Source organism: Ovis aries, chromosome 7, assembly GCF_016772045.2.
Source record: "Ovis aries strain OAR_USU_Benz2616 breed Rambouillet chromosome 7, ARS-UI_Ramb_v3.0, whole genome shotgun sequence".
In the NCBI taxonomy this organism is placed as follows: Eukaryota; Metazoa; Chordata; class Mammalia; order Artiodactyla; family Bovidae; genus Ovis; species Ovis aries.
Genome location: NC_056060.1, coordinates 59,287,296 through 59,312,311, shown reverse-complemented (window position 1 = coordinate 59,312,311; position 25,016 = coordinate 59,287,296). Strand labels below are relative to the sequence as shown.

Sequence of the window (25,016 nt, the reverse complement as noted above, 5' to 3'; positions counted from 1 at the left end):
TCCCCACCTGATGTAACTTTGATGTTTACTTTTGTACTCCTGACCAAACCTAAAGTAGATAAGATAATTGTACTCATAAATAATGTGTGACTTGGTTTCTTGAATTCCAACATAGGAGGCAAAAACAAATGTTAATAGTATAGGTCAGTGATTTTCACTGATAGTTATTAGGACTCAAAACTTATTGAGGTATAAAATATCAACCTTTGAACATATGAGAATCCTGAACAGCTTTATAAATCTGGGCTAGAAGACGTTTGGATTTTTTTTTTCTAATTCAAGGTACATGGTTATATTAAATTCTCAGTCTCATATGAAAAAAAAAAAAAAAACCTAAGAATACTAATATAAAGAGAAAGGCAATTTAAAAATAACTTTTCCTGATACCCCCAAATAATACCAACTCATAAATTACTTTGGTAACAACTTTCATATCCTTGCTCTTTCCCGGCAGTGCAGTGTTTAGGACCCCACTTCCGCTGCAGCAGGCAAGGGTTCAATCCTCGGTGAGGAAACAAACACCCCACAAGCCACACAGACTAACCCAATACAAAAAAAAGCTGCAACAAGTTTTTTATGCCTAGTCTTATCTGTTCTTTATATATTTGTGAATTTAGGTAACCACTATTCAAAAAGCGTCATGCATAATTTATAACTAATATCTGCACATATACACAGTATATGTCCCCCAAAATTAAAGTCTGTATTGGCTTCTATTCTAAGCGCAATTCTAGATATTGGCATTCAACAATAAAACTCACTAACACTGAAATGATCCTTTGTTGTTACCAAAAAAGAGAAGCTGCTGTAGTTAACAGCTGCACAAACAGAAGATGTCACTAGTAGGAACAGACTGGCAAACTTTCTCCTATAGTTACAACTCCCTATGGTTTTAAACGTCGTTTGTCGTGACTTTGGGGCCTTCAGCATCATACATCAAAACGCAGCCTCAGTTGTCCTCAGGCCTGAAAAGTAATGTTCATATGGCAAACTATTTTTTAAAATTTCACATAATAAAGGTCACACAGATAATACGTTAAGCAAGCAACAGATTTTGGCAGTTATTTCAATTATATTAATGTAGAAATTAAAGGAAAAAATGTCTTACATAGTAGACAACAAAACGTTATGAAAAAATTAACTAGTTACTTCATCCAGTGATACTTCTCAGTTTGTATTTGTTTAGTCTACTTATGCCATGATCGTTAAGAAATCAGAAATTTTATAGCAAATTTTTGTCTCCTTAAAGAAAATAAAAATATGGAAGAAGTTTAAACAGAACAAAATCTACTCCTGTTCTATTTGCTTAAAAAAAAAAAAAGGAACTGTACTGTAAAATTACCTTTATCTTTCAGAAATTACTTCAGAATTTTCCAAGTTAATGAAAAATCCTAATCCCAGAAACCTGTATTTGAACAAGAAACTATAGAAACCTTATTTAAAAAGTTTATTAAACAAATGCATTCAGATCACTGAGAGCCTGTATAATTTAACAAATACACACTGAGCTCGTGTACTGAAGATAGCACCACGATAGTATGAAGCACACATCAACAGAAAATGCATACTAAATTCCTCTGAGATAGAACTTTCAGAAGAGTACAAATAATTTCCTCAGATGAAGCAATAGAAAAATGACACCCACTTAAAATCAAAACTGAAGTAGAACATAATAAAGCATGCTCCCACAGTGAAATGTCAGTACGTACTACACACCTACAGAAAAAATAAGACTATGGAAACCCTCCACGTTCTTGCTATATTAAGGTAAGTAGGATATATCAAACACTAAAATGTTTTATATATCATGACCAAAGATAAAATAAATGTCTTCAGAAGGAAAAAGTGCTTAAGAGATACCTGCTGGCTTTATTGTTTTCTGGTTGGAACGTCTTTTACTGAAAGTAAGCCACTTGCCAAAATAAATCAGTAGTTATACATATCAAGTTTTGCAAGACTTTAGAAAATACTGAAGAGAAAAATCAAAGCATTTAACTTAAGACTCAGCCTACTTGCTTTCCTATTCATACATTTTCACTCTTTTCTTAAAATGGACCACATTTAATCTTGTTAAACTCTGATGGTACTTTTTTAAAACCTAACTTTCTATATTTAATACTAGTGTTTGGAATATCTATTTATTTTCTCTCTTTCTTTGAGGAGTTCTCCCCCCACCCCCACTTCTTTCCTTGGATGCTTAACTTCTAACTTCCTTTTAAAATGCTGAACAGCGAAAACATTTATGACTATGCCTTTGCCTCAGAATATAGCTTCAGCCACATCCCATACATTTTAATATGCAGTATTTTATTATGTTTAAAAAATTTTTAATTGCACTTTTAAATTCCCCTTTGACTTAAAAGCTTAGGGGGAAAAATGCCTTTTTAATTTCCAAATGATATTTTCACTAAATCAGCATTATTTACTTTCTTTTTGATCACAAAAGCATTTTTAAAATGTTAAGGCAATAGCTTACTTAGATCTATAAAAGCTAACTCTAAGTATTACTGAATAATAAACATTTTAGAGTAACTTATTTAGAATATATTTAGTTTGCAGTGTTGACTCTATTTGACATTTATAATTATTTAAAGAAAAAATTATAACTCAGATAATATTATACCTTTATTGGTAAACAGCTCTTTGCATGAAACCATGTACACTTATCACACATCTGGTTTTCTAAGAATTAAAGGCATTAGTGATCAATCATTTTGCAAATTACTTTAGAAGAACTTATCTAACATTAATGTACTAAAAACTAAGCCAGAGTTTAAATTATTTGATAATACAAAAGAGACTGTCAACCTCAAGTGTTCTGTCACTTCTAAAGTTTATTAAAAAAAAAAAATCCCAAAACACTGTCCTAAATGTCCTAAAAATAGAAATACAAAAACTTTATAAACAAACTCCATTATTTAGTCTTCACATCCCTTTATATCAGGTTTTTTTTTCCCCCTTTAAGGACAGGGAAAAAAAAATACCACCTAAGATCCGGTACAACTAAATAAACAAAACAGATTTTTTTTTTAAATGCACTATACTAAGCAGCATCATTTCTCAGAACTACCTCTGGCAATTAAAATAAGCTACTCATTTTGATTTAAAACAGTCTTGCTAAAAAGAGGTTACTCCTGAGATTCTCTAATGGTTATAACATTTTTTTCAAATAGTCATTACTACAATTAAGATTACTAGCTAGCATGTATTCCCAGTCCTTTTATACAAAGATTTTATATATATATGTATATATGTATATATTTATATGTGTATATATATATATATATATATAAACAAGAAGTAATTCCAAGAACTACAACATGAATGTCTTCAAGCAAACCCTGCTTAGATATTTTTGAAGTTACACTTGTGCAATACTCCAAGGATTTAAGACAAAATGCAGAAAGTCTGTATTAGTACTAGTCTTTAAAAATCAAACTTCTATGAATAGTCAACCATTATAATATTATAAGTTTTAACGCTACAGACATTCCCAGCAATTCTGAATATAAACCAACACTGGTTTAAAATAAATGTTTTGAGAGAAAAATGGAAATTCAGCACATGTGGCATCTGTTTTTAATGGCTTTTACTTATTAAAGTCATTTAGTAAAAACATAAAAGTACATTCCAAATAACTTGGAAAAGCCATTACATTACTCAGAGGTATAGTGAAAGCAATTAAGAACTCCACACAGTAGACAGATCTCAAATCCAGCCCCTAATCTATCATTACGTTAATAGTTCTGTGCCTTTTTTCAATGATGAATATAACAATATAATGAAAATAATGGAGTTTTGCCATCAGAAAAGTGCTAATTTAAAATGAAGGAGACTCCTTCCAGGTCATCCATGGAATTAACTGCCTACAACATGAACTAGGCAAAGTAACATCACTTCTAGGGATCTCAGCTTCCTGAGAGTGTATGTGTGGGGGAAAGAGAAATAGATTCAAATTATTCTCTCATAATCCCCTAGGATTAGGCTAGGGGAAGAGGTAGGAGGTACTGGAGAGGAAAAAAAAAAAGAAAAATTCTTCAGCGGAAAACCTACATTTATGTTTTTTTCTGAAGCTTAAATTTCTACAAAATTTTAATAGGTTGTGGACTCTGGAAAGAAACGGGATGAAAGACAAAGAGGCTCTCTAAAGAATTTGCTCATAGCACTTGCTGTCAAGATAATTACATACAAATATCTATGCTAAAAGTTACCATCTAAATAGTTAATTACATTTCCTCTAGGATGAAAGGAACCATAAGTATATACACGCAAGCATATACATGGAACCATAAGTATATACCTGACAGCATTACTAGTTACAGTTCTGTCAGCCTAGTGCAGGAACAAAATGTTTAACCCTTTCATTAGTGACACCCGTACTGGAAAATCATTCAAGAAAATTCTTTATTCACTTCTCAGGCTTTGAAATTTCAGGCGTTTTTTGATAGGTACCTTGAAAAATTATTTTTCATTAAACTGGATACAGGGGGGCATATAAAATACCTTGGGTCACAGGAAAGCCTGCATTGTCAAGGGACCCCCATCAGTTTTGCTTTGATAAATACACAGACTGTTTCATAAAACTCACTTGTGTTTTCAGTCATATTCACACAAGCTTTTTTTAAATAAAGATTTTTATACAAAGGAAAAAAAAAAAAAAAACAGGAAAAAAAAACCCCCAAATATCCACAACCAGGAAGCTGCTGTCTGCTGAAAGAGACCGATTTCAAAATCTGAACTCCCTCTGACTAGCTACATATATACACCAGCTACATATATACAAACGAAAGAATTTGGGAAATCTTGTCTCACGATTCAGGTGTCAATTATCCATTTGTAAAGTAATCAGGCTAACCCCTAATCTCTCTTTTTCCTTCATCTATTTGCCGAGTTCATTGCTGGGCAAGGCCTTCAACTGAACAGGGGGAATGGACAGTGAGTAAACTTCGATTTCATCAAATTAAATCCCTTTATACAGATCTCAGAATGGAGAATACTGAAACTTTTTGGAAGGAAGAAAACTATTATTTTAGATTTTTTTCCTTTTTTTAAAAACAATGTCACCACCCCAGCCTCCCAGCACCTACTAGCTTGGATAATCAATAATTTGATGCAACTGAAACATTAATGGGACTTCGTGAATACGAAAACGGGCTCGGAAATGAACTCGTCCTTAGGGTCCTACACCTTTAAAATACAAAATCGATGTTTTAAAAACACTATTTTTTTTTTGGCAAAATAACTGGCTAGAAGGGCAAAGGGAAACCGCAGTATTTCATATCTAAAAAGGAATACCTCCATAAAACCAATGCAAAAACAATGCTTCGCTCAAGGGAACGTAGATCTTAAAAAGCCCATAACCCTTCCTTCATCTGTAGTTATCACAATCCCTGACAGTTTTTCTAAGTGAGAAGCCTTTCCACCTTGAAAACACATTCCAGAACTGAAGGGAAGGGGGAGGGGGGTTAGAATTTGGTGAAGTTATAAACCCTGTCTCGGGAAAGAACGGACAACTTGGGAATCTTCTGGCTCCTTTCACCAAACAAGTCAGGGGGGCCAAAAGCAAATCCCCAGCCCGGGGTAATCGGGGCTGGAAAAGCCCCCAAGCTCGAGACAGCATCTGAAACAATGCAGGAGACGGGCGCCGCCAGGATCCCGGGGAAAAGAGGTCTGCGCCAGCAGGAACCCGAGGGCTCCGGCCGTCCGGGCCCACTCTCGGAGACCAGGGCCCGCCCGGGAGGAAGCCGCGACCCCCAGCTCCCGGCCCGACCGGCCTGGCTCAAGCTCGCGTACCTGGTCTGCGGGGGCTCGGTCCATGGCGCCTGCAGCCGCAACGGGCCCGCGTTAGTCGGTGCGGAGAGTGCCTCGGGCCGCTTTCTCCATGGCCCCCCGCTCGGGTCGAGACCGGGCTCCGGACCTCCGCCCCTATCTAGCTGGCCGCGACGCAGAGTCCGGCTACGCCACTGGCCGAGGAGGCGGCCCCAGCTCCGAGGAGGAGGCAGCGGCAGCCTCGGGGAGGGATCATCTGGGACGGAAGCCGAACAGGGCCTAAATGAGCTAGAGGCGTATTCGGAAATGGCGGAGCGCGGAAGGGAAAGAAGGGGGCGGAGGTCCACAGGAGCAGTGGGCGGAGTGATCGCAGGCGGCCTGAGCTGGCAGAAACCCAACGCAAGCTGGCTGTTCCGGAGGCTGAGGGCAGCTGGACATTCCGAGCAGCATGTTCTCTGAGCCGCTCCGCGCTTTGCGTGGGACTTAACTGCCCCTCTGGACTGCCAACCTAAGGAGTGTGGAGCCACTTGGACACGCGCGTTTTAGACTTGAGCGACCTCGGAGGCCACTTGAGTCTGTCAGTCTCAGTCCTGTGGGACTCTGCGACCCTATCATGGACTGTAGCCCGCCAGGCTCCTCTGTTTGTGGAATTTTTTAGGCAAGAATACTGGAGCTGTTTGTCATTTCCTACTTCAGGAGATCTTCCTTCCCAAACCAGGGTTGGAACCGGTGTCTTGCGTCTCTTGCTTGGCAAGTGGATTCTTTGCCACTGCGCCACCGTGGAAGCCCAGAGACCACTTTCTCATCCCAGACTACCTCTGGTATATCGGAAGAGCTTTTAGCTGCCTGTACATATGTTATTCTTTCTTATGTCATCTGGCTAAAGGAAGCCTTAACTATGAAGAATACCACAGTGTGGCTGCTACTGAGAAATGAGACAGGAAGCTCCACAAATAGTGGTTAGGTAATTCATTGTCAAGGACCAAGTTGAACCCTAGGCTCACCTTCAGGCTTCTCTGCCCTATCCCAGAACCCCTAATTTTTCCCACCACTCAACAGGTAACATATTCTGGTATGTTGCCTTTCCACCGTGCTTATTGATTGTTCCTCTGATCTTCGGTTCCTTAGTTCCTTGAGGAAAGAGACTGCCACGAAATTGGACACTTGGTAATCATTGTGGATTGCCTCTGGATATCTCCTCAAACACATCCTCCAACACATACCGTAAGAGTTCTTGTTTGCTGGTCAGTTCCAGGATAAGAAAGAAAAATTTAAAGCTATATAAGCTTGTTGTTCAGTTGCTAAGGCATGCCCAACTCTTTGCCACCCTATGGACTGCAGCATGCCAGGCTTCCCTGTCCTTCACTATCTCCCAGAGTCTTCTCAAACTCATGTCTATTGAGTCGGGAGATGCCACCCAATCATCTCATCCTCTGTCACCCCCTTCTCCTGCCCTCAAGGTTTCCCAGCATCAGGGTATTTTCCAATGAGTCAGTTCTTGGCATCAGGCTGGCCAAAGTATTGGAGCTTCAGCTTCAGCATCAGTCTTTCCAGTGAATATTCAGGGTTGATTTCTTTAAACATTGACTGGTTTGATATCCTTGCTGTCCAAGATGCTCTAAAGAGTCTTCTCCAGCACCACAGTTCAACAGCATCAAAGCATAAAAGCTAAATGAAGTGAAGGAAGAGAGTAGAGGTGGCTCTGGTTTTGAAGGGCTGGTGTGGAGATAAACAGCTGGAGAAGAATTTTGAGAAGCTTGCTTTGTTATGCTTCAGTAAAAACTTGCATTGCCTTTTCAGTTAGTCTGGCTCAATAGTCTAGTTTTATTTGAATAGGACTTCAAGAAGAGGTGGTCTGTGGAGCCCCCAACTGTACTTAAGTTGGCCCTATATTTTGACCTGGTGAAAGGAGTTATGTAAAGTTAATAAGACTTACATCAAGGCTGGCAGCATAAATTATTTTTAGGGAGAAACATATTTGTATGTAAAAATCTCTCATTTATATAGTTTTAGTAGCTCTACCTCCTCAAATTTTTTGTGTGCGTGTGTGTACATATATGTGTGTGTCTGTGTTTATGTGCTTAGGCTCATATATATATATGATGGTTACATACATGAGTGATTCATGTAATGTTAAGTCTCTAGTGTCTATCAGTGAATGCTGAATGAATTTAGGTTTGCTTAGAAAAACTAAACTATTTATAATATGTAGTTATGTAAACTAACAGATGATCATCTTGCTTCACACTTGAAAGGTAAAAAGAACTCTGAATTTTTAGAATTTCCCCCATGGTGTCTTTAGCCATAAGATACCCCTATCAGAGTAAAAATTCAGTAACAGTACAGTCATAAAAGTACCATAGTACTTTGGTTTTCTTCCTTTAAAGAATGACCTAAGGAAATTGAAATATAGGATCTTGAAGAATCTTTCCACTTTATAGAATTTTTATGACTATGAAATAGTTCTTGCAGAGAATCTTTTATGTACAAGACAGTCACTTAAATTTTAGAACAGATTTATGAAAAATTATAAGAACAAAAATGTCACAATGCCCTTCTAATTTAACACAATCCTAAGAAAGCTATTATTCTAATAGCTATTAGAATAACAATTCATATCTATGAAGGAAGAGAAGACATTTTAAAACATTACATTTTACAGATGATTGAATTTTAATTAAGTCTTTCATTCGGCAAGAAATATTTAACGTGATATGTGGTAGGCTAAGTACTGGAGGTTAGTAGTTAATAAGACACTGAGGACAGAGGCCATGTTTGTCTTGTGGGCAAGACATAACATAAAACAAATAAAGGTGAGCTGAGTGTCATGAAACAGGAACCTCAATAGTTTCTGCCATAGTATGGGATGGAAGGTCATGGAAGTTATATCTAAGTAAATAGAATCTAAGGAAACACCTGAAGGGTAAGTAGGGTTTATGATAAGTAAGGGGGAGGAAATAGGGAAATTGTTACAAGGAAAAGGAATGGCATGTGTGACGACTCAAATAGTAGAGAGAATCCAGCATTAGTTCCTAAACAAGCTTACTCCTTGAAATGAGAGTTCTGGAGAAGAGGAATAATCCAACAAAGCAAGGCTTCTGAGAAGATTAGAAAGGATAGGATAAAAAACTAGGAGAAGAAATTCTAAGTTGAGAGAATGCTTGTCAGATGGCTTCTGTTTTATCAGTGAAATGGGAGGCAAGATTATCTTCTAATAGTGGAGGAAAGCAGAATTGTGATGATCACGCACTTTTCAAAACTCAGCAAACACTTTAGACTTGTGCATGTCATTATGTGTAAATTTTACATCAAAAGATAAACACTTAAATAAATATTGAACTCTAGTTTTAACAAATACATGTACCTATGTAACCCAAATATCATCAAAATATAGAATGTTACCATTCTATAACATTCTTTTAAACTTTTAAAACTTCTCAGGAATTCCCTGGTAGTCCAATGGTTAAGAATCTGCCTTGCAATGCAGGGAATGTGGGTTTGATCCCTGGCTGGGGACCTAGGATCCCACATGCTGCAGAGCAACTAAGCCCACTGCACCATAACTACTGAGTTCCATGTGCCGTAAATAAGACCTGACACAGCCAAATAAATATTGTTTTAAAAGCAGTTTACGAAATGGCAACCCACTCTAGTACTCTTGCCTGGAAAATTCCATGGACTGAGGAGCCTAGTACAGTCCATGGGGTCGCAAAGAGTCGGACATGACTGAGCGACTTCACTTAGGAAAAACAAAACAAAACTTCTCTACTTTTCCTAGCCACAGCAACCAGGAAGGAAGAAATAAAAGGAAGAGAAGAAAATTGGTGGGGAGGGAGGTGGGAGGGGGGGTCATGTTTGGGAACGCATGTAAGAATTAAAGATTTTAAAATTAAAAAAATTTAAAAAAAAATACAAATAAACAATAATAAAAAAAAAGAAAATTGGAAGAAAAGAAAAACTCTTCCTACTTACATATGACCTGATATTATATATAGAAAATCCTGAAGTCTCTATCAAAAAAGAGAAATTAAGGAAATAATCCCATTTACAATCACATCAAAAAGAAAGAAGTACCTAGGAATAAACTTAACCAAGAATGTGAAAGACCTATACTCTGAAAGCTGTAAAACATTAATGAAAGAATTGGAAAATGATACAAAGAAATGAGAAGATATCCAAAAGGGATTAATATCCAACGTATATAAACAGCTCATGTGCTGTGCTATGGGGTGCTTGGTTGCTTAAGTCATGTCCGGCTCTTTGCAGCCCCATGGACCATAGGCCACCAGGCTCTTCTGTCCATAGGATTTTCCCTGTAAGAGTACTGGAGTGGGTTGCCATGCCCTCCTCCAGGGGATCTTCCCAACTCAGGGACAGAACCTGACTCTCCTGTGTCTCCTGTATTGCAGGCAGATTCTTTATTGCTGAGCCATCGAGAAAGCCCAAACAGCTCATATAACTATATATATATATATATATATATATTTTAAACTAATTTTAAAAATGTGCAAGATGAAGCTGAATAGACTTTTTTTTTTCCAAACAAGACATAAACATGGCTTATATGCACATGAAAAGATGTTCAGCATCACTAATTATTCAGTTCAGTTCAGTTCAGTCGCTCAGTTGTGTCCGACACTTTGCGACCCCATGAATCGCAGCACACCAGGCCTCCCTGTCCATCACCAACTCCTAGAGTTTACCCAAACTCATGTCCATCCAGTCGGTGATGCCATCCATCCATCTCATCCTCTGTTGTCCCCTTCTCCTGCTGCCCTCAATCCCTCCCAGCATCAGGGTCTTTTCCAATGAATCGACTCTTCACATGAGATGGCCAAAGTATTGGAGTTTCAGCTTCAGCATCAGTCCTTCCAAATTATTAGAGAAATGTAAATAAAAAACAAAAGGAGATATCACTTCACACTTGTCAGAATGGCTCTCATTAAAAAGTCTTCAAATAACAAATGTTGGTGAGGATGAGGAGAAAAGGGAATCTGGTAAACTGCTGATGGGAATATGAATTGGGACAGCTAATATGCCAGCAAATTTGGAAAACTCAGCAGTGGCCACAGGACTGGAAAATGTCAGTTTTCATTCCAATCCCAAAGAAAGGCAATGCCAAAGAATGCTCAAACTACTGCACAATTGCACTCATCTCACATGCTAGTAAAGTAATGCTCAAAATTCTCCAAGCCAGGCTTCAGCAATATGTGAACCGTGATCAAGCTGGTTTTAGAAAAGGCAGAAAACCAGAGATCAAATTGCCAACATCCGCTGGATCATGGAAAAAGAGAGTTCCAGAAAAACATCTATTTCTGCTTTATTGACTATGCCAAAGCCTTTGACTGTGTGGATCACAATAAACTGTGGAAAATTCTGAGAGAGTTGGGAATACCAGACCACCTGACCTGCCTCTTGAGAAATCTGTATGCAGGTCAGGAAGCAACAGTTAGGACTGGACATGGAACAACAGATTGGTTCCAAATAGGAAAAGGAGTACGTCAAGGCTGTATATTGTCACCCTGCTTATTTAACTTATATGCAGAATACATCATGATACTGGACTGGAAGAAACACAAGCTGCAATCAAGATTGCTGGGAGAAATATCAATAACCTCAGATATGCAGATGACACCACCCTGATGGCAGAAAGTGAAGAGGAACTAAAGAGCCTCTTGATGAAAGTGAAAGAGGAGAGTGAAAATGTTGGCTTAAAGCTCAACATTCAGGAAACGAAGATCATGGCATCTGGTCCCATCACTTCATGGGAAATAGATGGAGAAACAGTGGAAACAGTGTCAGACTTTATTTTTCTGGGCTCCAAAATCACTGCAGATGGTGACTGCAGCCATGAAATTAAAAGATGCTTACTCCTTGGAAGAAAAGTTATGAGCAACCTAGATAGCATATTCAAAAGCAGAGACATTACTTTGCTGACTAAGGTCCGTCTACTCAAGGCTATGGTTTTTCCAGTAGTCGTGTATGGATGTGAGAGTTGGACTGTGAAGAAGGCTGAGTGCTGAAGAATTGATGCTTTTGAACTGTGGTGTTGGAGAAGAGTCTTGAGAGTTCCTTGGACTGCAAGGAGATCCAACCAGTCCATTCTGAAGGAGATCAGCCCTGGGATTTCTTTGGAAGGAATGATGTTAAAGCTGAAGCTCCAGTACTTTGGCCACCTCATGCAAAAAGTTGACTCATTGGAAAAGTCTCTGATGTTGGGAGGAATTGGGGGCAGGAGGAGAAGGGGCGGACAGAGGATGAGATGGCTGGATGGCATCACTGACTCGATGGACGTGAATCTGAGTGAACTCCGGGAGTTGGTGATGGACAGGGAGGCCTGGCGTGCTGCAATTCATGGGGTCGCAAAGAGTTGGACATGACTGAGCAACTGAACTGAACTGAACCATGAAAATAGTATGCAGTTTCCTCAAAGAACTAAAGATAGAAATACCATATGATTCACCAATGCCACTGCTGGGTATATGTCCAAAAATAAAAGTCCCACTAATTTGAAAAGATCCATGCACGCCAACGTTCATAGAAGAATTATTCCCTATAGCCAAGATATAGAGCCATTTCAAACCTTAAAAGATGATGTTGCTAAAGTGCTGCATTCAATATGCCAGCAAATTTGGAAAACTCAAAACTCACCACAGGACTGGAAAAGGTCAGTTTTCATTCCAATCCCAAAGAAAGGCAATGCCAAAGAATGTTCAAACTACCACACTATTGCACTCTTCTCACATGCTAGCAAAGTAATGCTCAAAATTCTCCAAGCTAGGCTTCAATAGTATGTGAACCAAGAACTTCCAGATGTTTAAGCTGGGTTTAGAAACTGCAGAGGAACCAGAGGTAAAATTGCCAACATTCACTGGATCATAGAAAAAAACAAGAAAATCCCAGAAAAACATCTACTTCTGCTTCATTGACTACACTAAAGTCTTTGACTGCGTGGATCACAACAAAATGTGGAAAATTCTTAAAGAAATGGGAATATCAGAACATCTTACCTGCCTCCTAAGAAACCTGTATGCAGGTCAAGAAGCAACAATTAGAACCAGACATGTAACAAAAGACTGGTTCAAAATTGGGAAAGGAGTACATCAAGGCTGTATATTATCACCCTGCTTATTTAACTTCTATGCAGAGTACATCATGAGAAATGCTGGCTGGATGAAGCACAAGCTGGAATCAAGATTGCCAGGAGAAATATCAGTAATCGCAGATATGCAGATGACACCAAAAAGTGAAGAGGAACTAAAGAGCCTCTTCGTGAAGGTTAAAGAGGAGAGTGAAAAAGCTGGCTTAAAACTCAAACTTCAAAAAACCAAGATCATGGCACCGGTCCCATCACTTCACGGCAAAGAGATGGGGAAACAAAGGAAACAGGGACAGACTTTATTTTGGGGGGCTGCAAAATCACTGCAGGTGGTGACTGCAGCCATGAAACTAAAAGACACTTGCTCCTTGGAAGAAAAGCTATGACCAACCTAGACAGCTTATTAAAAAGCAGAGATATTACTGTGCCAGCAAAGATCCATCTAGTCAAACTATGGTTTTTCCAGTAGTCATGTATGGATGTGAGAGTTGGACCCTAAAGAAGGCTGAGTGCCGAAGAATTGATGTTTTTGAACTGTGGTGTTGGAGAAGACTCTTGAGAGTCCCTTGGACTGCAAGGAGATCTAACAAGTCCATCCTAAAGGAAATCAGTCCTGAATATTCATTGGAAGGACTGATGCTGAAGCTGAAACTCCAATACTTTGGCCATGTGATTCGAAGAGCCAACTCATTGTAAAAGACCCTGATGCTGGGAAAGATTGAAGGCAGGAGGAAAAGGGGATGACAGAGGATAAGATGGTTGGATGGTGTCACTTGCTTAATGAACATGAGTTTGAGCAAGCTCCAGGAGTTGCTGATGGACAGGGAAGCCTGGCATGCTGCAGTCCATGGGGTTGTAAAAACTTGGACATGACTGAGAGACTAAACTACTACAACAACAAGATATAGAAGCAACCCAAGCCCATCAGCAGATGAATGGATAAAGAAGATGTCGTATATATACACAATGGAATATTACCTAGCCATAATGAAGAATGAAATTCTGCCATTTGCAACAATGTGGATGTACCTAGAGACTATTATGCTTAGTGAAATAAGTCAGATGGAGGAAGACAAATACTCTCATGTTATCACTTATATGTGGAAATTAAAAAAATAAAGCATACCAATGTATATAACAAAACAGAAACAGATTCAAGATTATAAGAACAAAGTAGTGTTTAGCAGTGGGGAGAGGGAAGGGAGGAGGGGCAAGATAGAGTTATGGGATTAAGAGACACAAACTATTGCATATAAAATAAATAAGGAACAAGTATATATTGTAATAACTTTAAATGGAATATAATCTATAAAATATTGATCACTATGTTATATACCTGAAACTAATCAACTACACTTCAAATTTTTTTAAAGAAATTAAATAAATCTTCTCTACTTTAGTCAGATGCTTATCTTTTTCACTGTTGTAAATTCACTACCTACACCAATGTCTGGTAGATAGAAGTTGCACAATAAATATTTGTTGAATAAATGAACATTTGATAGGCTATTAAATTAGGATTCTTTCAGCCAGAGTTGGGTTCTGTTACACATGTACATTGTATTAAATGAGCAGGATTCAATAAAGTGTGAATGCTTTTATATTTTTGTCTTCAAGTTCTCTGAGGTCAACTTTTTTTCCCCTGTGTTGGATGAAATCTCATGAAGATCACACAAACTTCATTCCAGGTTAAAGCTTTCCCTTTTCCCGAGCTCAGTTCTGCTTCAGGCTGGAAACTGCAGTAGAGGACACAACACAGGCCACTTTTGTTTTGCCTTCTATCTCTACGTCTCTGCCTCCTCTTCCTTAACTACATGCTGGTTAAGGTTTCAGATTCCTCCAGGTTTGGGCTGTGAAGGGGAAGATGGTAGAACTTCTCAGAGGTCTCAGATGTATGCCGTGCATGGCACTTTCAGGCCATCACTAATGATCCTAGCCTTCAGCCCTTGGGTTTCTGAAGTTTCAGCCCTCATCTAGATCCCTTGTGTCTCAGCCAAACAGCCTTCTTGCTGGACTCCCTTTTTTTTTTTTTTTTTTTTTGGACTCCCTTTTAAAACAGCTTTTACCACCATCCCTGGGAACATTTTGCTAACTTGATTTATCACATATCCGTCCATCCACCTGTCTAGTATCCCATTAATCAATCTTACTTTTGGTGTGTTACAAAGTAAATTGCTAACATAAGTACACTTTCCCCTGAGAAAAACTCACACGTATCCACAGTTGGTGAACACGCAGCTGGTTTGCGGCATTCTCTCTGATCTGAGTTTGGTTTTCTCAGGAAAGATTCAGATCTCAGGTCCCTGTATTCCCCCAGACTTCAAGTGACATGTATCCAGTTCTCCAAGTATTTCCCTGAAACCTCCTCTCAGGTAGCTTGAGGTAAGGAGAAGCATCTCTTTTTTTTTTCCCCCTGTGGGAGGTGTGAGTATGTATCAGGTATCTTCAAAGCAATACCTCTTCTGAGTCATCAGATCCCCCCAGCCATCCCCCAACCTTGAACTGGAAATTAGTGATGAATAATACTGTGGGGGCAGGAGGAGAAGGGGATGACCAAGGATGAGATGGCTGGATGGTATCATGGACTCAATGGACGTGAGTCTGAGTGAACTCCGGGAGATGGTGATGGACAGGGAGGCCTGGCATGCTGCGATTCATGGGGTCGCAAAGAGTCGGACACAACTGAGCGACTGACCTGAACTGAACTGAATACTGAGCCACAATTTCTTGGCATATTTTACATAGTAGACTAACATCTGATTTTAAATGTAGGGGAAATTGGCACCTAGCTATTGTCCTTTTGGGACTCAGTCAAAGCAGACAGCATGTATGTCATGTTACATGTTCATTTATTTAACAAATATTTTTTGAGCACTTGTTCTATGCCAGGCACTAGTCTAAGTAGTAAGGATATGATGTTGAACAAGACAAAGTTCCTGTTCTCATGGAATTTACTGCTAAATCTGGGTGACAGATAATAAGTATATTTTAAAAAGAAGATAATGTCATGTGGAGATGAATGTTATGAAGGAAATAAAGCATGCTAATGTGATTAATGCAGATAAAGGTGGAGGTGGACCGCTTTCATAGGCTGACCTCTAAGGAGGTGATTTCTGGCCTGAGATTTGAAGAATACAAAAGGTAGAAGGAAAGGAGCAAAGGCCCCAGGAGGAAAAAATCTTGTCATTAGAGGAACAGGAGAAGACAGGTGTGAATAGAGAGTAGCAGGAGGAGAGTGGCATGAGCAATGAACGGTACATGAGACCAGAGCCAAGCCAGATCATGTTAGAAATTTATAGGCCATGGTAAGGAGTTAGGGTTTAACTTTAATTTCAAAAGTCATTCAAAAGATATCAAAGATGTGCATGGAATTCATGTTTTGACTGAGTGCTGAAAAGATAAATGTTAAAATTAATACTTACCTTCTAGTGTATAAGAGGAGAAGACAATGGCACCCCACTCCTGTACTCTTGCCTGGAAAATCGCATGGATGGAGGGGCCTGGTAGGCTGCAGTCCATGGGGTCACGAAGAGTCAGACACGACTGAGTGACTTCACTTTCACTTTTCAGTTTCATGCATTGGAGAAGGAAATGGCAACCCGCTCCAGTGTTCTTGCCTGGAGAATCCCAGGGACGGGGGAGCCTGGTGGGCTGCCGTCTCTGGGGTCGCACAGAGTCAGACACGACTGAAGCGACTTAGCAGCAGCAGCAGCAGCAGCAGCAGTGTATAGAGGGCTTGTCTGTTGGCTCAGATGGTAAAGGATCCACCTGCAACACGGTGTATAAGAACAAATCTGAATGTTTATATAAGAATTGGGTAATTATTACAATTTTATCATAAAAAATTTAGTAGTCAGACTTTAGAAGTTTCAACTAATGCAGGAACAACTTCTCAGCATTATAGTTTCTACATGTTCCTGAAGTCACACTACTACACATTGTGATTTTAAAGAATAGCCTACTCTCAACTACGGTCAGGTGAGGGGCAAAGTGTTTTCTGGCTAGTTCTTCTGTAGAGAGTACTTCTCTACACTGTAATATTGTAATATGTAATATGATAGTAACATTGCACCTGCTGTTAAACTTCCTTTCTAATAGAAGCTGACTACGATAAATTCTGTTTGCTTTATCTCCTGGCCAATGGAGAAGATTCAGTTTCATAGAAACCCTCTAGAAGCTAGAGGGCCTGTGCTCTGAAGAAAATACTTTATGAATATTTTCATAAGCAGATCCAAGATTATTACTCTCATTTAGAGTTTTAATTTATCATGTGTTTATTTCTGCATGCCTTTAAATTAAATGTGTATTTTTGGCTCAAGAGGGTATCATTTTCTTCCTAAAATTATCTAGTTAAATCTTTCTTGTATTGTATTAACTTTCAGTCAATTCCCCTATTTATTTAAATATTGGAAAGCTCTGCATAATCTTTTTGCATAAAATTAACAACTTTCACAATCACCATTATTACTTTACTCTATATTTAAACTATTAATAGAACTTCAACATAAGGATTCCATCCAAAATGCTTACTTATATTTAAAAGTATATATCTATATATTAATAATAATGCTCTCTGACATACCTTGTTCTTACAGCTTATATATGTGTGTGACATGTGCTCAATCATGTCCGACTCTTTGAAGCCCCATGGGCTATAGCCTGCTAGGCTCCTCTGTCTATGAAATTTTCCAGGCAAGAATACTAGAGTGGGTTATCATTTCCACCTCCAGGGGATCTTCCTGACCCAGGGATCAAACCTGTGTCTCCTATGTCCTTAACCCTTTGAGCCATCAGGGAAGCCCCATGGCTTATATAGTCATGCTGATTAGAAATGATGGTAACCCAGTGAGATCACCTGATGGGGGTTGCATACCAAGTTTAGGATTGCCAGAAGTGAAATGGGAATTTGACAATTTAAAAAATGGAGCTATAATCCACATATAACATTATATGAGCTTAAAGTATACAACATAATGACCCAATATATGTATATCTTTCAAAATGATTACCACAATAAGTTGTTAACATCCATCACCAGTTAGAAATTTTTTCTCATGATGCAAGCTTTTAAAAATAGAACTATCATTCAGTTAGTTGCAACCTGTTTCGTTAGCAACTTTTAAATACATAGCACAGTATTGTTAACTATAGCCACTTGCTATATATTACATCCCAAGGACTTCCCTGGTGGCTCAGAAGGTAAAGAATCTGCCTGCAATGTGGGAGACCTGGGTTCAGTCCCTGGGTCGGGAAGATCCCCTGAAGGAGGGCATGGCAACCCACTTCGGTATTTTTGCCTGGAGAATCCCCATGGACAGAGGAGCCTGGTGGGCTATAGTCCATGGGGTCGCAAAGTGTGGGACATGACCCTAGGCACAGCATGCAAGGACGTATCATATAGCTGAAAGTTTGTACCTCTTGACCACCTTCATCCGCTTTAACGACCTTGTCTACTCCCTCTCTGGCAACCACCAATCTGTTCTCTGTGTCTTTGGGTTTGGGATTTTTTTCAGATTCCACTTTATAAGTCAGATCATACTCTGCTTGTCTTTCTCCAACCTTTTTCACTTAGCATAATGCCCTCACGGTCCACATAAGTTACCACAAATGGCAGAATTTCCATCCTTTTAATGGATAATATTTGTATATGCGTATATCACATCTTTATTCATTCATCTGTCAGTGAACACTTAGGTTGTTTCCATATCTTGTCTGTTGTCAATAGTGTTGCAATAAACAGGGTGTACAGCTAACTTTTCAAGACAGTGATTTCGTTTTCTTTGAATAAATACCCAGAAGTGGGGTTGCTGGATCGAATGATAGTTCTATTTTTAATTTTTTGAGGAAACTTTATATTATTTTCCGTAGTGGTTGAACAAATGGGAATTTGGCATTTTGGCCATATAACAAGGCTATAACATAGCTGAGGTTGAGTGCTGCTGCTGCTAAGTTGCTTTAGTCGTGTCCGACTCTGTGCAACCCCAGAGATGGCAGCCCACCAGGCTCCCCCATCCCTGGGATTCTCCAGGCAAGAACACTGGAGTGGGTTGCCATTTCCTTCTCCAATGCATGAAAGTGAAAAGTGAAAGTGAAGTTGCTCAGTCGTGTCGGACTCTCAGCGACCCCACGGACTGCAGCCCACCAGGCTCCTCCGTCCGTGGGATTTTCCAGGCAAGAGTACTAGAGTGGGGTGCCATTGCCTTCTCCAAAAGTTGAGTATATATCTCTTTTTTTTTTTTTTTTTTTGCAGGAAAGTAACATGATCTAATGTCAAGAAGATATTTAAAGTGACAGGCCATGGAATTAAAGCTGCATAAAAATAGTATTAACTGAAAATTACTAAAGGTAATATCTGCTTGTTTTTTCCATATAAGATAAATCCACCAAAATTTCCATGTAGTAGTAGCAAACTGATAGGAAAAAAGGTCCCACTGACAATATCAGTGGTGTGATGGAAAGATTGCTGCTATTCCTCTATTCATACCTGAGAGCCTCCAAGCTGCCACTCCTGTCCGAGTTATCCCGCAGGGCTCAAGCTCTCACTTGAGACCTTAGTTGGAATGTGTTTGACCTTTAGTTGAGGCCTTCCCTGACCACCTTCTTTAACATAGGTATGCACATAGTCCCTTTCCCATTCTAGCATTTTCCACAGTACTCATCACCACTTAAAACGCTATTTATTTTATTTTGTTTGTTAACTAATAATCATTTTCTACTAGAATATGAGCTCCACAAGATCAGGGATTTTGTTTGTTTTGTCCATTGCTGGGTAGCCCCAATGCTTAGAAACTCAGAAGCCCTCAGTGTGTATTAACTGTTGCTTTTCCAATTGGACACTCTGAACTTGCTCCTTACCCAGCCTAAACACTACAGGGACGGCTCACTTCTTACTCCATGTGCATTCTGTGCTTTCCTACCTCCCCGACTTTGCTCATGTGGTTCTTCCTACTCTGTGTGCCCGTCCCATCTTGAAAGTCATTTCCTTGATGAAAAAGGTCCTCCTCAAAATTCCACTAGCTAGTTGTGCCACATTCTACCTTAAATTGTTTGTGTATTGTATATAAATATTTATGTAATTATTTCCTTTCTCAGAGTGTACACTTCCTGAAAACAGTGTTGCTTAACGATGTTTGTTGAATGAATGAATGAACTTGCCTTTGCAGATGAGTCAGACACTCACCAGAAGAAGGAAGAGAGGTAATTAAGTGGTAGGCTTAAATGGCAACCCCACACCCCCTCAGTTCTTGCAAGAATACAGGTTGCATGTGAGTAAAATAAAAACAGAAGATGATAACATCCAAAAATAATTAGTAAATGCTAAGATAAACCATATAAAACTATAAACTGCCTTATGAATAATCTAGTTTAGGTAAGAGTGAGTTGAAAAGGAATGAGTTTATTGCATAAAGGAACTTGGAGAGTCACATAAAAATTAGACATGACATTCATTTTTATGGTGGTAAGGTCTTTAAGCCAAGCCAGCTTAAAACAGGAAATAACTTTCCAGATTAATTATGATGTCCTTCCGATTATTTTCATGAACTGTTCCAAATCTCAGTCTTTTTAGAGGACATTCCTTTACGATAGTGAAAACAATAAATCTGTCATATTCCCCCTTCATTCTGAAGTGCTATGTAAATCTGAAATTGAAAAATCTCCTTCAACTCAACATGGGTTTTTTTTCTTCCTGACTTTAAAAAACCTTTATTAATAAGCTATTTAGATTTTTTCAAGTCAGTGACTCATATCTTCAGCTCCCCAAAGCTGGGTTCTTTCTGGAATGTCCTTTCTGAGCCAGCAGAAGTTCACTTCATCAGCAGAGCTTGATTTTTGAAGCCAGGAATTTATGAAGCTGAACCTGTGAATACATAACTCTTATTCACCTTGGTATGCACCAAGTTTTCCTAAGGCTTCTAATCACCTAGACTGAGCAAGAAATGTTTCTGTCTCAGAAGGGGAAATAACAAGTGCTAGCTAAATAACTAAAGCTGGCAGAGATAAAGCCTTTGAAAAGAATTCCACTCCACAGAATACCGTCAAAAGAAATATATGTTATAGATGAGAGAATGTTTTTTCCTTTGAGTTTTAAGTGTTTTGCATAATAATACCATAGCAATAAGAGAAAAATGAAAAAGAAAGTCACTCAGAACCTCATCTTTATGAAGGATTTTTTTCTAGTTTCTGTGCATCTACATGCATCGCTATTATAGTTTAGTTTTAATTTATGTAACCTAGAGGCTCTCAGAACTACTATACAAAGGAATGTTGGCTTACTCTCTAGAAATGAGGTAGGAAGAAATAACTGCTTCCCCTGCCCAGAGCCTGTATAAAGGAGATCTGGGAGCTGGGGAGGAGCCAGAAGCAGACAGGGGGACTCGGAGAGATGAGGCCCATGCCTGATCCCAGAGAATGGTTCACTCAACTGAATGTATTACCCAGGAGGTCCAGATACCTGTCACTGACCTGAGAACACAACAGGGTTTCTCCATAGGATCTCAACTATCACTCCTATTCCTTTCAGCAACAACTGGCATCTTTACTTTATGATATCAAATCAGTCCCCCTTCTCCAGATAATCTAGCCCCTGCATTATCTCAATGGCACCCCATTCTAGTACTCTTGCCTGGAAAATCCCATAGATGGAGGAGCCTGGTGGGCTGCAGTCCATGGGGTCGCTAGGAGTCGAACACGACTGAGCGAATTCCCTTTCACTTTTCACTTTCATGCATTGGAGAAGGAAATGGCAGCCCACTCCAGTGTTCTTGCCTGGAGAATCCCAGGGATGGGGGAGCCTGGTGTGCTGCCGTCTATGGGGTCGCGCAGAGTTGGACACAACTGAAGCGACTTAGCAGCAGCAGCAGCATTATCTCAGCTTGTGGGTAGAAAGTGGTATTTGATAAATGTTGAGAAGATAAATAAGGTAACAACATAAAATTCTAAAATCGTGTTGGAAATACAGGGAAAACTCCCACATGGTGGTATCATCCCCAAAGATCCATCAGCACCAGAGTCAACAAGAAACCATATGGCAAGCTGTTTTTATTGTCTCACCTGCATGGGGTCTCAAAGAGTTGGACACGACTGAGCACGCACATGCACACGTGCTTGTAAAATGCCAGCCTCTTTCCCAGTCCTTGCACGGTCTGAGCTGGCAGAACCCTTAAGGAAGACAACTGTAGCAATCCCAGGCTTGTTGTTTCTGGCCGTCTGCCACGTTTCTTCACATTTACTTGTAACAGGCCAGGCTTTCACCAGCCAGGGGACCTTGGGGTCTCTGGATTCCCAGCTGTGCTCAACCCTAACAAGCTGCATTTCACAGGCTTTGAACTGGTGAAGGTCTCTGAAAGAGAAACAGTAGGAACCACAGTCCCTGGCAGTCAAGAATGAACATATGTAAAGGCTATTCAAAATGACCCCTTGCTGAGTAGTAATAATAACAAGAGCTTACATTGATTGTGCCATAAACAGTACTGAGCCCCTCCCAGAAAGCATTTCACTGAATTGTCACAGTGATCCTGGAGGGAAGAATTGATTTTTTTTTTTTTCTTTCAGGAGGGGAAACTGAAACACACATTAAATTAGCTTACATGAAGGAGCTCCCTAGCGGTCCAGGGGTTGGGACTCCTCACTTCCACTGCAGGGGCCGTGGGTTCCATCCTTGCCTGGGGAACTAAGATAGGACCACCGCATGCCCTGCAGCCAAAAAGTAAAATAAAAGCCAATACATAGATATTTTTAAAAATGTTATTAAAATAGTTTACATGAGATTCGGTGTAATTAAAAAGCGGCAAAATTTGAATTTGAATACAGTGAACAAAGGAGCATAAAGAGACCATGCTTTCCTTGTAGTGAGACACTTCCTTGGGACTCTAGCCTAAAAGGGGTGGCAGTGGGAGGGGCAGGAGGTGGAGGGGAGTTCTGAGGGAATCCCGCCCACACCTTCCCTTCATCCATCTCCATCCCACCTCAGCAAGTCTTTTCCTCTCCAGCTCTTTCTTCCCATCCTGCCCCTACCTTTCCCATCTCCCATCCTTTAGTTTTTTCTTCTCTGCCTATTTTCTCACCCTGTAAATGCTCTACTCAGAAGGATGCAGCCCTAAAACAGCTGCCAGCCCTGGCTCTGGAGTATGACTCATACTGCAATGCTTTACCTGGACCGGAACTGAGTGAGACACATAAGCCCAAACCACCCGGTATCCCTGTGTTTGCTGAAGTCAGGTCCTGTGGGTTAGCACTTGATAGCATTGTAGCACTTTCAAAGTTCTTTGGATTTTTGTAACTCAGTCTTGAGTCTTTGCCTATACCACCTGCAATCCTGTGGCAGCCTCGTAACATCTTGCAATTCCATCACTGCGGGGAAAGGTGTTTGCACGCTGTGGGAATCTGGGGCCCAGTGCTATTCACTCTTATTCTTTCTGAGATCTAGATTGGTGTGTTTCGTGCCTTTCTGTTCTTGAAATTGTATGTTAGTGTGATTAGTTTGGGCTTAGTTTCAAAAGCAAGGTATTCTTTTTTCCTGCCAGAGTGTTCTGAGAGAATTACACATGCTATATTCAGAGGGAAAAAATACATTGCCATTATGTAGAAAGTTGGACAGAATTAGGTGATAAAATTCACTCCCTAGCACTCTTGGTAAGAGTGATACACCATTCATTCATGCATTCAACACATATTTAAATATATCACAAGTGTATATGCTATAAATAGAATTAAAGTTTGGTAAAGGGGTAAAAAATGTAGAACAGCTATATTAGATAGACTGGCCAGGGACAGCCTCACTGAAAAAGTGCCATTTAAGCACTTACTCCTGAAAGGAGTAAGGGAATGAGCCAAGCACACAGCTGGGGAAGAATATTCAACACGAAAAGGACAGCAAGTTCAATGATTCTGAGATGGAAATGAGCTTGGTGAGCTTGAACAAAAGTGAGAAAACAAGTTAGGGGACTTTTCTAGTGAATAAGACTCCATGCTCCAAAAGCAAGTTCCATCTCTGGTTAGGGAACTAGATTCCACAAGCCGCAACTAAGACTGGCACAGCCAAATAAATAAATAATTTTTTTTTTCTTTTTTAAAGAAAACCAGTAGGTTAGAATAGACTGCGGAATAAAGAAGCTCCATCACAGAGGTATGCAGAGCTTGCTGGTCTATAACAAGTAGCTTCAATTGGATTGTAAACAGGATAAGAAATCACTGGAAGAGTTTCAGTAGATAGTCACAAGATCTGATTTGCTTTAGAAAGATCGCTCTTATCTCTGGTTAAATAACAGATACTGGAGAGCAGGGGTGGGAGCAGGGGAGCAAGTTGAAAGGTTGTTACAGCAGCTAAAGTAAGAGGAAAGGGGCTCTTCGGTGTGAAATATATTTTACAGATAAAGATAAGAGGATCTGGAGGATTTGGATAGGGGTTGTGAGGGAACCAAGACAGTATATGAAAAAGCAGAGACATTACTTTGCCAACAATGGTCCGTCTAGTCAAAGCTGTGATTTTTCCAGTAGTCATGTATGGATGTGAGAGTTGGACAATAAAGAAAGCTGAGAATCACAGAATTGATGCTTTTGAACCATGGTGTTGGAGAAGATGCTTGATAGTATCTTGAAATGCAAGGAGATCAAACCAGTCAATCCTAATGGAAATCAGTCCTGAATATTCACTGGAAGGACTGATGCTGAAGCTCCAATGCTTTGGCCATCTGATGTGAAGAACTGACTCATTGGAAAAGACTCTGATGCTGGGAAAGACTGAAGGCTGGAGGAGAAGGGGATGACAGAGGATGAGATGGTTGGATGGCATCACCGACTCAATGGACATGAGTTCAAGCAAGCTCCGGAAGCTGGTGATAGACAGGGAAGCCTGGTGTGCAGTCCAGGGGTCACAAAGAGTCAGACATGAATGAGTGACTGAACTGACTGTGACGGAAAGAGAAGATTCAAGCTCATCTCCTAATTTTCAAACTGAACATGGGTGAATAATAATGGAGCCATTTACTAAGACTGGAAAAGTCTGGGAGAAGATAGTTAGCGAAGTGTTCAGTTTGTACATATTAAATTTGAGATTCCATGGAGGAAGACATGTAAACCCACTACAGTATTCTTGCCTGGAGAATCCCATGGACAGAGGAGTCTGATGGGCTACAGTCCATGGGGTTGC

At 39.7% G+C, this 25,016-nt stretch overlaps 1 protein-coding gene across 1 annotated transcript in view; it reads right to left on the bottom strand.

Moving 5' to 3' along the window:
- The window catches only part of SECISBP2L (SECIS binding protein 2 like), a 53,143-nt gene extending 47,178 nt beyond the window's left edge, over window positions 1–5,965 (bottom strand). Inside the window, exon 1 of the mRNA XM_004010629.5 lies at window positions 5,794–5,965. Within this exon, the coding sequence (XP_004010678.2) occupies window positions 5,794–5,817 (24 nt within the window). The 5' untranslated portion in view covers window positions 5,818–5,965. The remainder of the gene's footprint in view (window positions 1–5,793) is intronic.
- Window positions 5,966–25,016: the final 19,051 nt, after the last annotated feature.